Genomic DNA, 15,606 nt, shown 5'->3' with positions numbered 1-15,606 from the left:
TAAAAGCTTTTATTTCAGTAACAAGGACGTTTTCAGTTCTGAAACTTACAAGATATTCTTTTAGTACGATGATCTCTTATATATCAAAAGCTCAAGTAAAAGTTGATTTCTCAATTCATGACCCCTTTTTTATAAATCGGTATGTTTGAACGAATCGCTGGTGCTTCTCTTAAAAAATGGACATTAATGAGCCAAATTTGTCAAATTTTAAGATATTGTTAAGATCTTTTGTTAAAGTTTTGAGAAGATGTGTAGTTTTTGATCGATACAGGTTTTTCTGTGCCTGATATTGCTATAGAAAGTGCTGTGTCTCTGAATTGCTGAAATGACAAAGCAAAGCAAGGTCTGAAAAACGTGAGATTTCAGCAAAAGCGTCAATTGCCTTTCCATTTAATCTGATTGCCGTTTAGGAGAAACAATTGATGTATTCAAGAGATCTCATTTGTGGTTTTCTTTCTGAAGAATGAATGTGGCATTCAGGATTTTTTAGTGCTTGCTACTATTGTAGATGTTGTAATTCCAGGCACTTTCTGGCAAAATGTTATTGTCACGATTGACATTATTTGTGCAGGAGAGCAATTAGTTCACTATTGATAATTAAGCAATCACATTAGCATAGAGGACTGAAAGATGAAGATTGTGTTGAATAATTTTGAGCTGATTTTTTTTTTCATATTGTTACTTTCAACTGGGAGGCAATTTCACTAAATGTCAAGCACCTCTTTTCTGTCATTTATGGCGCATAATTATAATTCTCATTATGGTGATGTAAAGCAAAAAGTACAAACATGCTTTTCCATAAGCGTTTTTGTGTACTTTGTTGTTTTTCCTCAGTACAATATAGCACAGCCTCAAGTGCCTAATTGCTTTGATTTAAAGGCTACTGCACAATAAAAATATAAGGGACAACAATAATGTTATGTTATGTTATCAATAAAAGCTTTTATTTCAGTAACAAGGACGTTTTCAGTTCTGAAACTTACAAGATATTCTTTTAGTACGATGATCTCTTATATATCAAAAGCTCAAGTAAAAGTTGATTTCTCAATTCATGACCCCTTTTTTATAAATCGGTATGTTTGAACGAATCGGTTGAGTGAATGAATTGAATGACTCCCTCTTAAAGATGGTCAAAGATTGTCGCCACCTGCTGGTTAAATGTAATTTGCTGAAAGAACGTATCTGGAACGATTGGAATTTAACATATTTTAATATAGTTTTTATTCTCATAGTAAGAATTTAGCATATGTTAATATAGTTTTTGTTCTCATAGTAAGTGACTTGTAATCAGTAGTTTTACATTTTATCGTTGTGCCTAATTTGATTACGTCATTCACAATACTTTATGAGATAATAGTAGTTCAGTTTTTCAAATCTTTTATTTATTTATTTTTTTGCTTGAACTTTAACTATACTTCAAATTTACAAAGTTGTAAATACAAAAATATAACTTTGTCTCTGGTGCTTCTCTTAAAAAATGGACATTAATGAGCCAAATTTGTCAAATTTTAAGATATTGTTAAGATCTTTTGTTAAAGTTTAGAGAAGACGTGTAGTTTTTGATCGATACAGGTTTTTCTGTGCCTGATATTGCTATAGAAAGTGCTGTGTCTCTGAATTGCTGAAATGACAAAGCAAAGCAAGGTCTGAAAAACGTGAGATTTCAGCAAAAGCGTCAATTGCCTTTCCATTTAATCTGATTGCCGTTTAGGAGAAACAATTGATGTATTCAAGAGATCTCATTTGTGGTTTTCTTTCTGAAGAATGAATGTGGCATTCAGGATTTTTTAGTGCTTGCTACTATTGTAGATGTTGTAATTCCAGGCACTTTCTGGCAAAATGTTATTGTCACGATTGACATTATTTGTGCAGGAGAGCAATTAGTTCACTATTGATAATTAAGCAATCACATTAGCATAGAGGACTGAAAGATGAAGATTGTGTTGAATAATTTTGAGCTGATTTTTTTTTTCATATTGTTACTTTCAACTGGGAGGCAATTTCACTAAATGTCAAGCACCTCTTTTCTGTCATTTATGGCGCATAATTATAATTCTCATTATGGTGATGTAAAGCAAAAAGTACAAACATGCTTTTCCATAAGCGTTTTTGTGTACTTTGTTGTTTTTCCTCAGTACAATATAGCACAGCCTCAAGTGCCTAATTGCTTTGATTTAAAGGCTACTGCACAATAAAAATATAAGGGACAACAATAATGTTATGTTATGTTATGTTGTTGTTATGTTATGTTATGTTATATTGTTGTTATGTTATGTTATGTTATGTTATGTTATGCTATGCTATGCTATGCTATGCTATGCTATGCTATGCTATGCTATGCTATGCTATGCTATGCTATGCTATGCTATGCTATGCTATGCTATGCTATGCTATGCTATGCTATGCTATGCTATGCTATGCTATGCTATGCTATGTTATGTTATGTTATGTAAAACTGGCTGTAAATGTCCTCACCCCCAGGCCATCCAAAATGTAGATGAGTTTGTTTCTTCATGGGAACAGATTTGGAGAAATGTAGCACTGCATCAGTGTCTCAGCAATGGATGCTCTGCAGTGAATGGGTGCCGTCAGAATGAGAGTCCAAACAGCTGATAAAAACATCACAATAACCCACAAGTGATCCACACCACTCCAGACCATCAGTTAATGTCTTGTGCAGCAAAAACCTAAATTTTTGTTAGAAACAAATTCTTTAAGATCTCTTCAACTTCAAACCGCTGCTTCCAGCAAAAATACGATCCTTGCATATTTCTCTCCTGATTCAGACGAGACTACTTTTTTTACTGGAAGCAACTGTTTGAAGTTGCTTAATGATGGATTTGTTTCTTACAAACACGTAGCTTTTCACATCACAAGATGTTAACTGATGGACTGGAGTGGTGTTGGATTACTTGTGGATTATTGTGATGTTTTTATCAGCTGTTTGGACTCTCATTCTGACGGCACCCATTCACTGCAGAGGATCCTTTGGCGAGCAAGTGATGCAATGCTACATTTCTCCAAATCTGATGAGGAAACGAACTCAACTACATCTTTGATGACCTGAGGGTGAGGACATTTATTTTTGAAAATTGTCATTTTCAGGTGAACTGTTCCTTTATACTTGGTCTCTATGGGTGCAAATTACCCAATTTCCACAGGAGCATGTCCAGCATGCTTTACAACAACGTTTAATAAACACAGACAGTTACTGATTCTATCTTCTATGCTTGTCGTGCTAGATTTCCTTTTCCCCTTTAACGTAGCCCCAGGCTACCGTTTATCGCTAAACTGCATAAGACGTCTCGTTAGGTGATTGTGGCCTTGTCACACATGACATGGACGTGATTTGTGACCTGTAGCTAATGGCTGATGAAACGATGAGGGCTGATTCGGACTCGGATTGGCATACTCACTCTGTCCGCCCACTCGCTGGCCTTTCACCCACTCAGCACACTTATGTATCCACTTCTGCGCTCTGCTTTTCATGTGCTGGTCTCTCTCTATATCCTGCGGTTGGTTACTCAGACTTATTTCATCTCCTCTGCCTCATGTTCTCACAAAGGTCTTCTGATTCACCTGTTTTATTTGATTCTGCCATTTTGCATGAAACTGTTTGCTTAGTGCTGCATTGAAATAGGTTGCATGAACCCAGTCTGATTCCTTTATACTTTTTATATTGCTTCTCACTCGTATGAATGGCTTGCCATGTCGAACGCAGGAAAATGAAACTAAAAATAACCCTATAAAAGCCTTTAAATTATCAAGGTGATCCAATCTTTGTTGAAAAAGTCTACTGCATGCTTTCTGTCATCTGATTGATAGTTGATTTTTAGTTTAGACTTTTTTGTAAAAGCCTTCAGCTTGTGCTTCACGTGTCTTTTTGCTGTGAAAACTTAAGACTAAGTAAACATAAGAATAGCTTTGTAATATTTCAAGATGAACACTTACTGGACTGAAGCAGGTTTACTTGATTATCCATACATCCTTTTTTTTTTTTTTTTTTAAGAAAAATCATGAGTATCAAATATAATGATCAGGCTTTTGAGGAAATTGTATTTGTTCATCTGTCAATCATCACTGTATTGCATTGCATTATATCATTGTTTTGATCATAAAACTAAGCATTTAAATATCATCTTACTAAGACATTTTTATTGGAGATATAAAGTGAGGACTGATATTTATATCATTTTATGCAAGTATCTGCTATAAAGATCTCATTGATTTACATTACAGACTATCAGGAATTCATAGTTGATATCATTATCTGCACCAAATTACATATTTTTGCTCAGTTTGGGCCTCTGAATAAAACTTAGATGTTTATTTTTTATCATATGATACTATTACAAGCCATAAAAGCCTGATGTATCAAATACTAATACTCACCCAAAACACATACAAACTTTTATTTTATATATTTAACAAATTCTATCTCAATAAACTGTTCCATTTAAAAATAAATAAATAAAAATGTTATTTCTTTTGTCAGATTAAATTGCACTGCAAGAAACTTTGGATAAAAGCATCTGCTACTTACAGTACATGTCCATATGAGCTAAATATAAAAAATTTTGACCGTGTTTCTGTAACTAAAGTGCCATTTTAACCATTTATGCCCTTGCAGGAGTACCACGCTCAGCTGGAGGAAATGCGTGTGTCTATTCGTCAGCTGGAGGAGAACCTGTCCGCCGCTCGCCGCCGCAGTGACCTGTACGAATCCGAGCTGAAAGAGTCTCGCCAGACCAGCGATGAGCTCAAGAGGAAGGCTGTGGAATACCAGCAGAAGATTCAGAAGGTCTGTTCACGTTCTAAGCGAGAACCGTCCTGCTGATGCACTCTAGATGAGATGCGATCAGTCTATTTTTTCATTTTGCAGGCTAAAGAACAAGGCAAAGCTGAGATGGAAGAACTTCTGACTAAATTGCAGAAGGTACATCTGATATGACAACTCATTATTTCCATTTGCTGTCAGGAAGACCAGCATACAGTATTTCCTTCCTAACTAGTTTAACCAACAATACTCCCATGGTAAATGAACCAAATCGCCATGCTGATCAACCAGCACTAACCAGTCTGGAGCATAAATTCATGCTGTTTTTAAGTGCAGGAAAGCAAATTGCTAATGCAGCTGTTTTCGTATTTAAGCTTCTTTATTTGTAAATGTCTCAGACCAATGCAGAGCAGCAAGTAAAGATGGAAGAGCTCCAGGAGAAGCTTGCCAAGGTACTGTGCACATTTATTTCAAATTCAGCCCTGCTTGAAGAACTGAAACATGATTTGTTTGTTTAAAAAGTAATATTCAGTAATATTATTGATTTAACGGCATTGACGCTGTCAGTGAACTGAACTTTGCATAATAAAATTGATAATAACTTTGCAACATCAACACTGCTATTGAATCAACATTGAACTGACTTGAGCTGAATAATGACACTATTGTCTTTTGTAGAGATGCTTTATAGCTGAAATTAAATGTTTCATAATTGATGAATTTTATAACATAAGTACCTTTAAATTTCTCTAAATTTTCCTGTTTATTATTATGAAACTGCTTTGAAACAATGTTTATTGTGCAGAGCACTATATAGATAAATGTGTTTTGACTTATCATGGATCACACAGCAGTAGTTAGATGATAGATGACTTATGACCCCCCTGCCCCCCCCCCTCGTATTTTTACTGTAAATTTACAGTAATAAAACTTGCAGCTTTAGTTGCCACAAATTCACAGCAAAAATACAGTAACAGTGTTTCTGGAATCACAGAATGACATATTGCTGCCTACATATTTTATAACTTATAACCATATATTTTGTTAAGTGATATAATGTTAATATATAAAGCTACTTGAACTACCAAAATCTGCTTTTTACCGTAAAATGTAAAAAAAAAGTATGTTTTACAAGAATATACTATTTAATTTTTTCTCCTTCAAATGTTGTTTAATTTATATAATCATATGTCCTTTTACTGTTTGCACTGTTAATTATATGTAAATTTATAGTTTGTACTTTCAAAAACTATCATTTTGACTGTATTTCACTGTAGAATTACATTTAATGCCATGTTGAACCATTTACAGTTTTTCAGCGGATATGGTAACTTATAGTTAACCAATTAACCGGTCTTTTACAGTAGCATTTTTAGTCTTTTTCTGTACATTTTTTTTTACAACGCAGCTTCCCTCTCTCTCAGGCCGTGAAGGCGAGTACAGACGCCACTGAACTCCTGCAGAACATCCGTCAGGCTAAAGAACGTCTGGAGCGGGACCTGGAGCGTCTGCACACCAAAGAGGACTCCACCGACAGCCTGCGCAGACGCCTGCGAGACACTGAGGTGACCTATGACTCCACTGACACACTGCATGGCTTCTTCAGACACTTTCACTGTCTGAATGAATTAAAATGGCTTTATTTACAAATATCATGATTATGATTAGATCAGATTCAACTTTATTGTCATTGCACAAAGAATAAGCAGGAAACAATTCCTGTAGCTCAAACAGTAGATTATAAGTGATCAAATAAAGTGTAGACATTGAATGCAGTGTTACTTGCTTAGGATAAAAGCATCTGCCAAATGCATGAATATTAATGCAAATGTAAACAGCATAATTAACCCATTGTAATCCATTTTTGTTGACATTTAGCCTCAAGCTCACAGCTTGTTGATGACTATTCTGATGTGATTTTCCATTTCAAATATTTCAAAATATTTTCTTACTTAGTTTTGTTGTCTTGTTTTCTAATACAAATATCTAAACATTTTAAAATCAAGACATACTTACTTAAGAAAAATTACATTAGATTTTTAGTCTTAATGTTTTAAAAAAAAAAAATCGGCCAATGGGGGTGATAAAAATATTATTGTTTTCCCTTTTAATAAAGTTTATTTTTATTATCCCATTTAAGCATGAACTTAATTTTAATAAATTTTTCGGAAAACAAGACGTCATATCAAGTAATTTTGCATCTCAAGAAAATGTATATTGATGAGAGAATGTTTAGACATTTGTACTGCAAAACAAGACACAAATACTAAATAAGAAAATAATTTTTACAGAGTATTTAGTCATGGTTTTTTGGATAAAAAAATGCTTAAAAGCAGAAAGAATATCTGCCAGTGGGGTAATAAAAATAATCTCGTTTTCCCTTTGAACTAATTTTATTTTGCTTACCCCATTGGCAGATATTTTTTCTTGTTTTAAGCATAAACTCACTTAATTTGAATACATGTTTCAGGAAACAAGACTTAATATCTTAAAGGGGTCATATGATGCGATTTCATTTTTTCCTTTCTCTTTGGAGTGTTACAAGCTCTTGGTGCATAAAGAAGATCTGTAAAGTTGCAAAGACTAAAGTCTCAAATCCAAAGAGATATTCTTTATAAAAGTTAAGAGTCAACCACGCCTACCTAAAACGGCTCGTTCTAACACGCCCCCACATGTCTAGGTCACAATGTGGGAAGATTTGCATAACGCCGCCCAAATGTTCACGCAAAGAAAGAAGGCGTAACTTTTATTCTCGCTGTAGTTTTGTTGCCGCCGCCACCATGTTGTGAAGGCACTGTGTTTCGTTGTGAAAGCGAAACTACTTTGTTTGGTCTTCCAAAAGAGGACACGACTAGAAATCAGTGGTTAAGTTGTATTTACAACACTGTTCCAGAACAGTTCAACCCAAATATTCAGATGTGTGCAGCACATTTTATGGAGGACTGTTTCCTGATCCTGGGAGAGTAGACTACAATGCCGGTGTTCTGACTCACAGACTGTAAGTACGTTTTCATATAAAGGATTTGCCACTGATGATTCAAACGTGAGTTTTGAGCAGTGTAGAGTAGCGCTTGTTGTTTGTCATTTCTCCGATCACAAATGCAGACATGGTTTTATGGTTTACGTGGCGCGATGCAATGGTTGACTGTACTGATTCCCCAGGTTGACCAGCACTAACCAGAAATTCAAGCTGGTCTGTTCATTAGTGAACTAAAGTTCTGCTTTGAATTATGGTGTCTAATTTGACTCTGTTTTATGTAGACGATCAATGCCATGGAGTCAAAGATGACCAGTCTGGAGCAGAGGATCACAGAGCTGTCCGAGGCCAACAAACTGGCAGCCAACAGCAGCATTTACACGCAGAAAAACATGTGAGTTTACATGCATGAACATACAGACCTGAGCTGATTCAGTGATGGATGGAAATCATTTGCAGTAGCCTACAATTAGACTAACACACTATATTACTCGACTGAAGAGATGTTTGTTTGGATTATTTTTAGTAACATTAATTCTTAATTTAATTTTGATTTTTTTCATATTGCGGTTGACTGTTGTTGTTATGTAAAAGCAATTAGCCATTCTGCTTCATGCTGTGCCACATAATGTCAAGAAATACACAGTAAAACACATTTGTTTGGATATGGCATTCTTTGCAAATACATTTTGCAAAGTATATACATTGGGGAAAAAAAGTATTTAGTCAGCCACCAATTGTGCAAGTTCTCCCACTTAAAAAGATGAGAGAGGCCTGTAATTTTCATCATAGGTATACCTCAACTATGAGAGACAAAATGAGAAAAAAAAATCCAGAAAATCACATTGTAGGATTTTTAAAGAATTTATTTGCAAATTATGGTGGAAAATAAGTATTTGGTCAATAACAAAATTTCATCTCAATACTTTGTTATATACACTTTGTTGGCAATGACAGAGGTCAAACGTTTGCTGTAAGTCTTCACAAGGTTTTCACACACAGTTGCTGGTATTTTGGCCCATTCCTCAAGAGCAGTAATGTTTTGGGGCTGTCGCTGGCGAACCCGGATTTTCAACTCCCTCCAAAGATTTTCTATGGGGTTGAGATCTGGAGACTGGCTAGGCCACTCCAGGACCTTGAAATGCTTCTTACGAAGCCACTCCTTCGTTGCCCGGGCAGTGTGTTTGGGATCATTGTCATGCTGAAAGACCCAGCCACATTTCATCTTCAATGCCCCTGCTGATGGAAGGAGGTTTTCACTCAAAATCTCACAATACATGGCCCCATTCATTCTATCATTTACACGGATCAGTCGTCCTGGTCCCTTTGCAGAAAAACAGCCCCAAAGCATGATGTTTCCACCCCCATGCTTCACAGTAGGTATGGTGTTCTTTGGATGCAACTCAGCATTCTTTCTCCTCCAAACACGACAAGTTGAGTTTTTACCAAAAAGTTATATTTTGGTTTCATCTGACCATATGACATTCTCCCAATCCTCTTCTGGGTCATCCAAATGCTCTCTAGCAAACTTTAGACGGGCCTGGACATGTACTGGCTTAAGCAGGGGGACACGTCTGTCACTGCAGGATTTGAGTCCCTGGCGGCGCAGTGTGTTACTGATGGTAGCCTTTGTTACTTTGGTCCCAGCTCTCTGCAGGTCATTCACTAGGTCCCTCCGTGTGGTTCTGGGATTTTTGCTCACAGTTCTTGTGATCATTTTGACCCCACGGGGTGAGATCTTGCGTGGAGCCCCAGATCGAGGGAGATTATCAGTGGTCTTGTGTGTCTTCCATTTTCTAATAATTGCTCCCACAGTTGATTTCTTCACACCAAGCTGCTTACCTATTGCAGATTTAGTCTTCCCAGCCTGGTGCAGGTCTACAATTTTGTTTCTGGTGTCCTTTGACAGCTCTTTGGTCTTGGCCATGGTGGAGTTTGGAGTGTGACTGTTTGAGGTTGTGGACAGGTGTCTTTTATACTGATAACGAGTTCAAACAGATGCCATTAATACAGGTAACCAGTGGAGGACAGAGGAGCCTCTTAAAGAAGAAGTTACAGGTCTGTGAGAGCCAGAAATCTTGCTTGTTTGTAGGTGACCAAATACTTATTTTACCGAGGAATTTACCAATTAATTCTTTAAAAATCCTACAATGTGATTTTCTGGATTTTTTTTTTCTCATTTTGTCTCTCATAGTTGAGGTATACCTATGATGAAAATTACAGGCCTCTCTCATCTTTTTAAGTGGGAGAACTTGCACAATTGGTGGCTGACTAAATACTTTTTTGCTGCTAACAAAAATAAGAAGAAACAAAACTAACTATTTAAATAAACTATGATCATATGTAATATTGTGAAGGGTCTTCTGGGAATGTCCTTTTATTATATTATAAGTTATAGTGTGTAAAATAAAGTAAAATATATTTTAAATTTTTTAAATTGAAATAACAAATATTTTTAATTGAAATAACAAATAAAATAAAAATAAAACACATTTTCAAAATATACTTATAGTCACTTTACTGTAGTACCAACACAGGACTTTTTTGCAAGGGTATTTTGGCTTATTGTTTTATGCTTCCATGTAATATTAGTATTAAGTATTTTCATAGTCAGTTTGAACCATGGATATTTGGGTGTGAAGTGTGTTTGGTGAATGTAAAGGTTAATTTCAGGCTAATGTGCCATGATAGCAGATTTTCAGGGTTAAGCACAAAGTTAATGAACGATGACCTGGTGTATTTGCATTATATCAAGGCTTTCATAAGAGCTTCATATCATCCCTGTTGAAAAATCAGCAGAATTTGTAACCAGTATATGTGATTTAGATGCTGTTCCCACCAGACTAGCTTAACCATCATGGTTAACTAGCTCTACCAGGTTTTAGAAACTCAAATGAATTGCGAGATGTTAAACCAAAACGCAGCTTCAACTTGACAATTTATTTTTTCACAAACTCTCAAAGTCTTGTTTGTAATCTTTAGGAACGCCCAAGAGGAGATGATATCTGAGCTCAGGCAGCAGAAGTTTTATCTGGAATCTCAGGCTGGAAAACTGGAGGCCCAGAATGCAAAGCTGGAGGAACATCTGGAGAAACTGACACAACAAGAGCAGACTAACAAGAGCAGAGTGCTGGAGCTGGAGGCCAGACTGCGAGAGGTGAGTGATGGCCAAGACCATCATATGACGATGATCAGACCGTTTGATGAACCATATTTCACCCCGAAAGAATCAAAAGCAATGAATATGAAGTTGAAAACAGTTGTGCTGCTTCATACTTTTGTGGGAACATTGATACATTTTTTCAGGATTCTTTGATGAATAGAAAGTTCAAGAGAACAGCATTTATTTAGAATTTTTTTTTACTTTATAAATGTCTTTAAAGTCACCTTTGATCAATTGAATGCATCCTTGCTGAATAAAAGTACAAATAACAACAAAAACCGTACTGACCCCAAACTTTTGATCATTTCTTGTTTTATATAGTTTTTTTTTTCAGTTCATTTAAATAGCCCAGCAGATATTCCATGTGGGTCTCTTAATTAATATGAGCCTGTGATTAATATGATTATTATAAAATAAATATGACTGTACTCTCTTAAAAATAAAGGTGCTTCAAAAGGTTCTTCAAGCGATGCCATAGAAGAACCATTTTTGGTTCCACAAAGAACCATTCAGTCAAAGGTTCTTTAAAGAAGCATCTCTTTCTTACCTTTTTATAATCTGAAGAACCTTCTTTCGCTACAAAGAAGCTTTTGTGAAACAGAAAGGTTCTTCAGATGTTAAAGGTTCTTTATGGAACCATTTAGACAAAAAGGTTCTTCTATGGCATCGTGAAGCACCTTTATTTTTAAGAGTGTAAGCCATGAATATATTAATGCTATAAACATTAACATCCTGAATTTTTGTAAAGCTGCTTTGTATTATGTAAAATGCTATACAAATTCAATTGACTTGATGCACTCAGGGAGAATTCTGAATCATGTTTCACCCCAAAATCAACAGAAATAAATAAATAAATTACATTTTACATGAAGAAAAAATGAACTATTCGAAAACTATATGTTCTAAAACTATTTAGAACTCTTAAGATTTTTTTTTTCATCATGGCATTATTTTCAAATTCTCATCACTGAAGAAAATCTGCCTTTAATTTATTGATTTAAGTAAAAAAAATCATTGTAATATGGCAACAATTGTTTTTGCACAAGCTAAAGTTTCAAAGTAGCTTCTGAAGGAGCAATAGTCGATATCATCCACCATATTGCAGACTCCACGCATCTCCTTTATATCGTTCAATCGTAATGAGTAATCGTGTGTTTCTGTCTAATCTCTCAGTGGACCATTGTGTTCCTCGTCTTCACAGTGCTGTAAACATCTTCCCACGCTCCTCTGCGGTATAAGCGAGGGCTGTGGCGCTCCGTTTCAATGCAGCTTTGACACGGTTTCATCCTCGCGCCCCGCCGCTCTCATGCATGACATCACACCTGTCATGGCACTCGAGTTCATTTCACAGCGCTGCTGCTATCTGCTCAAATGCACTTTACTGCAGAACTCCACGCAGCACTCTGGCAGAGTGCGCACTTCTTGCAAACATGGCCATTTTCACTCTCATTTTGTTTCTTTTTTTTTAGGCCCATCGGGATGAAATCCAACGCAAGTTTGATGCCCTTCGAGACAGCTGTGCGGTATGCAAATGAGCTTTTCTCTGTATTTGACTCATTAAATGTGACCCACACAAGTCCTACCTGTACAGATAGAATGTGTGGATGGTGCAGTTTCCATAAGCAGCATCTGAGTCCAAACTAAATCCATAAATAAAGCTTTTTTCACCAATATCATGATTTTAGCTTAAAACAATGTACACTACCGTTCAAAAGTTTAGGGGGTGGTAAGATTTTAAAAATATTATTGAAAACAGATCTTTTATGCTCACCAAGGCTGCATTTAATTGATCAAGTATACAGTAAAAACAGTAATAATGTGAAATATTTGTACAATTTAAAGTAAGTGTATTTTATTTGAAAATATATTAAAATGTAATTTATTGCCGTGATGCAAAGCTGAATTTTCAGCATCATTACTCCAGTCTTCAGTGTCACATGATCTTCAGAAATCAGTATAATATGCTGCTCAAAAAACAATTCTTATTATTATCAATGTTGAAAACAGTTGTGCTGCTTCATATTTTTGTTAAAACCATTTTTTTCAGGATTTTTAGATGAATAAAAGTTAAAAAGAACAGCTTTTATTTGAAATAGAAATCTTTTGTAACATTATGATAAAAAAAAAAAACTTATTGGCCCCAAACTTTTGAATGGTAGTCTGAAGGCTAAAGTGTGTCTTTTGGATCAGTAACTGGATCTTCTTTTTTCAGTTCATTTAAATAGCCCAGCAGGGTGACAAATAATCTCTTAATTAAAAGGAGCTCATAAAAATGGCATGTGCTCTGACATTTATAAAATAATTAGAAAAGTATTGTTTAAAATAGTTTTAGATGAAGAATAGCATGTCACACCGCTCTTACAGTTTAATAAATCATGTCAAGCAACACTGTTACCATGATATGGGAAAACTTTTTTCAAAAGCATCTGTTTTCAGGCATCCTGAAAGTTGTTCACCCAGCAGTCATTGATTTGGGGAACGTTGCGTTGCCCCTGGAGTGCGTTTCATTATTATCAAGCACAGAGCATCTCTGCCCTACTTTCACTGTCCACCCACGCTCAAGCTGTTTGAGCGTCTCCACCGATGCAATATTCACACCCGGTCCCAGCGCTGTTTTTAGACGCTCATCTTCTCCTCTGTGCCGAGGAGTTATATTACATTTTTCCTTCATCATACTCCTTTGCAATCATAACTGGAGCTTAGATGAACGTATAAACTTGAAAACGAGAATTTCATTGTCTTATTAGAATGAAAACATAGGGGCTTGTGTTTATAAGCATGTAAGGCAAGTCAAGCATCACTGTTACTATTGCTCATACTTATGGTTTAGGGTTTGTATAGAGCTCTAGTAATAGTTATTCTCAGTGTCTGAAGCCTCGCTGTCAGTCTCAGTGAGTTCTGCTGATGGTGGACTACAGACAGACAGACAGACAGACAGGAGAGCGGCGTCTGCTCCTCGATCTGTCTTTCGTAAGCTCTTATAATCCCAGCCTCTGGTGACGGCTTCTTTCCTCTAAACACACTTTGATCTTCTCAATTTTGGAGATGTACTATGAATAGTAAGGGTATAAAATAACAGTTTTCCAATGCATTTTATTTTAATAATTACATGCATAATAAAAGCCAGTACAACACTAAAAGCAATGCTAGGGTGTTGTGTGGTTGCCAAAATGTTTTTAGTTTTTCTTGATCAGATGGCACAAAATTTTCATATTTTTGAAATTTCATCTGAATATCAGAATTTGTGAGATTTAGTCATTTGAATGTTTTGAGGTTAATGTTTTTCTAGAAAACGCTCTTTGACATTTGAATATCAAAGTTTTTTTGGGTCTGTTTACTAATGTGGGCACATTCATGTTTTTAGATTTGTGGAGTGAAAAATATTGTTTTGATTTTTAATGAAAAGATCAATTAGACCTAGAAGGCCCCAAGTGGCATCTTGACACTTATGTTATTATTTATTTAATACTTAATGTAATTCATTGGGTTTTTCATTTTAGACATCTATAGGATAATGGAGTGAAATCATTCAATTTGAAATAAATTTGACTATTTGTAATTAAATATGAGAAATTAAATATGTATGTATTCATATTCCTTTACATAAGTCATATAATACATGTACCTTTCAGATGAATCTCTTTTACTGGGATTCTGCTTTGTCTGACATTGGTTATTCAATTATTTAAATAAATTGGAAAAAATAGAACAGTTTATTTAGTATTTTACTTTAATGGCACTTATAATGGTATAATATAAGAATATAAGATAATGTAAGATAAAAATACAAGAAAAATATTAAGTAACTCATACGATCTGTGAAATTTAGTGAGGTAAGATGGCCTCTTTAAATAATTTTACATTTTGTGCAATGAGAACTAAATTATGGAAGCATATAGGTAGCAAAATTCAAATGCAATATTCAAAATGACAACGCAATTTTCAAAATGACGATGTATTTCTGTATTTAAATTTACATTTTCCATTACCCACACGTGCAAAATTTGTTGCAAAATGAAAATGAAAATTAAATTATATAATTTACATTTGCCATTTCCAACAGTAGTCTTAATATGTAAACTGAATACAAATTTTAACGCTTTATAAGTTGCATAAGTTACACTGTATTTAAATTTACATTTTCCATTACCCACACGTGCAAAATTTGTTGCAAAATGAAAATGAAAATTAAATTATATAATTTACATTTGCCATTTCCAACAGTAGTCTTAATATGTAAACTGAATACAAATTTTAACGCTTTATAAGTTGCATAAGTTACATATAAGTAAAATATATAACACAAATTGATTTGATATGTATAACATGTTCAAGCAGAAATGGTAGCAAAATGATCATTTAAATGCTATTTGTCCTAAATGCATTTAGACTAACAGTTAGAACACTTCAGATTGCATTTTCATCATGACGCCGTGGGATATTTGTAGCAAAATTCAGTGCGGCTTTGAAAATGCATTCCGAGCTGACCACGTCCACCCTCCATCAATCATTGCTTCAAGGCGGGGATTGGCGGAAGCGTGTTACGTTTGGATCGTACGAAACATGGCGGCTGGAGATCTGATAAGATCGTTGAATTCACTGGCAGATGAAGTATCCAGGAACATGTTGAAGAGATGAATTGTAATGCTTGTAATGTCCATTTATAGTCTTTACACAGCAGCTTGGCTC

At 35.2% G+C, this 15,606-nt stretch overlaps 1 protein-coding gene across 1 annotated transcript in view; it reads left to right on the top strand.

Annotated features, from left to right (window-relative positions):
- Positions 1–15,606, top strand: part of LOC107553025 (citron Rho-interacting kinase) — a 64,869-nt gene that overhangs the window by 10,139 nt on the left and 39,124 nt on the right. Inside the window, exons 5-11 of the mRNA XM_016235102.1 lie at positions 4,631–4,801; positions 4,883–4,936; positions 5,176–5,229; positions 6,202–6,342; positions 8,039–8,148; positions 10,737–10,911; positions 12,387–12,440. Of these exons, the coding sequence (XP_016090588.1) occupies positions 4,631–4,801; positions 4,883–4,936; positions 5,176–5,229; positions 6,202–6,342; positions 8,039–8,148; positions 10,737–10,911; positions 12,387–12,440 (759 nt within the window). The remainder of the gene's footprint in view (positions 1–4,630; positions 4,802–4,882; positions 4,937–5,175; positions 5,230–6,201; positions 6,343–8,038; positions 8,149–10,736; positions 10,912–12,386; positions 12,441–15,606) is intronic.

Source organism: Sinocyclocheilus grahami, unplaced genomic scaffold (assembly GCF_001515645.1).
Source record: "Sinocyclocheilus grahami isolate Dianchi unplaced genomic scaffold, SAMN03320097.WGS_v1.1 scaffold463.1, whole genome shotgun sequence".
Taxonomy (NCBI): domain Eukaryota; kingdom Metazoa; phylum Chordata; class Actinopteri; order Cypriniformes; family Cyprinidae; genus Sinocyclocheilus; species Sinocyclocheilus grahami.
Note: the sequence above shows the minus strand (reverse complement) of the source record. Positions and strands in the feature narration are given on the sequence as shown.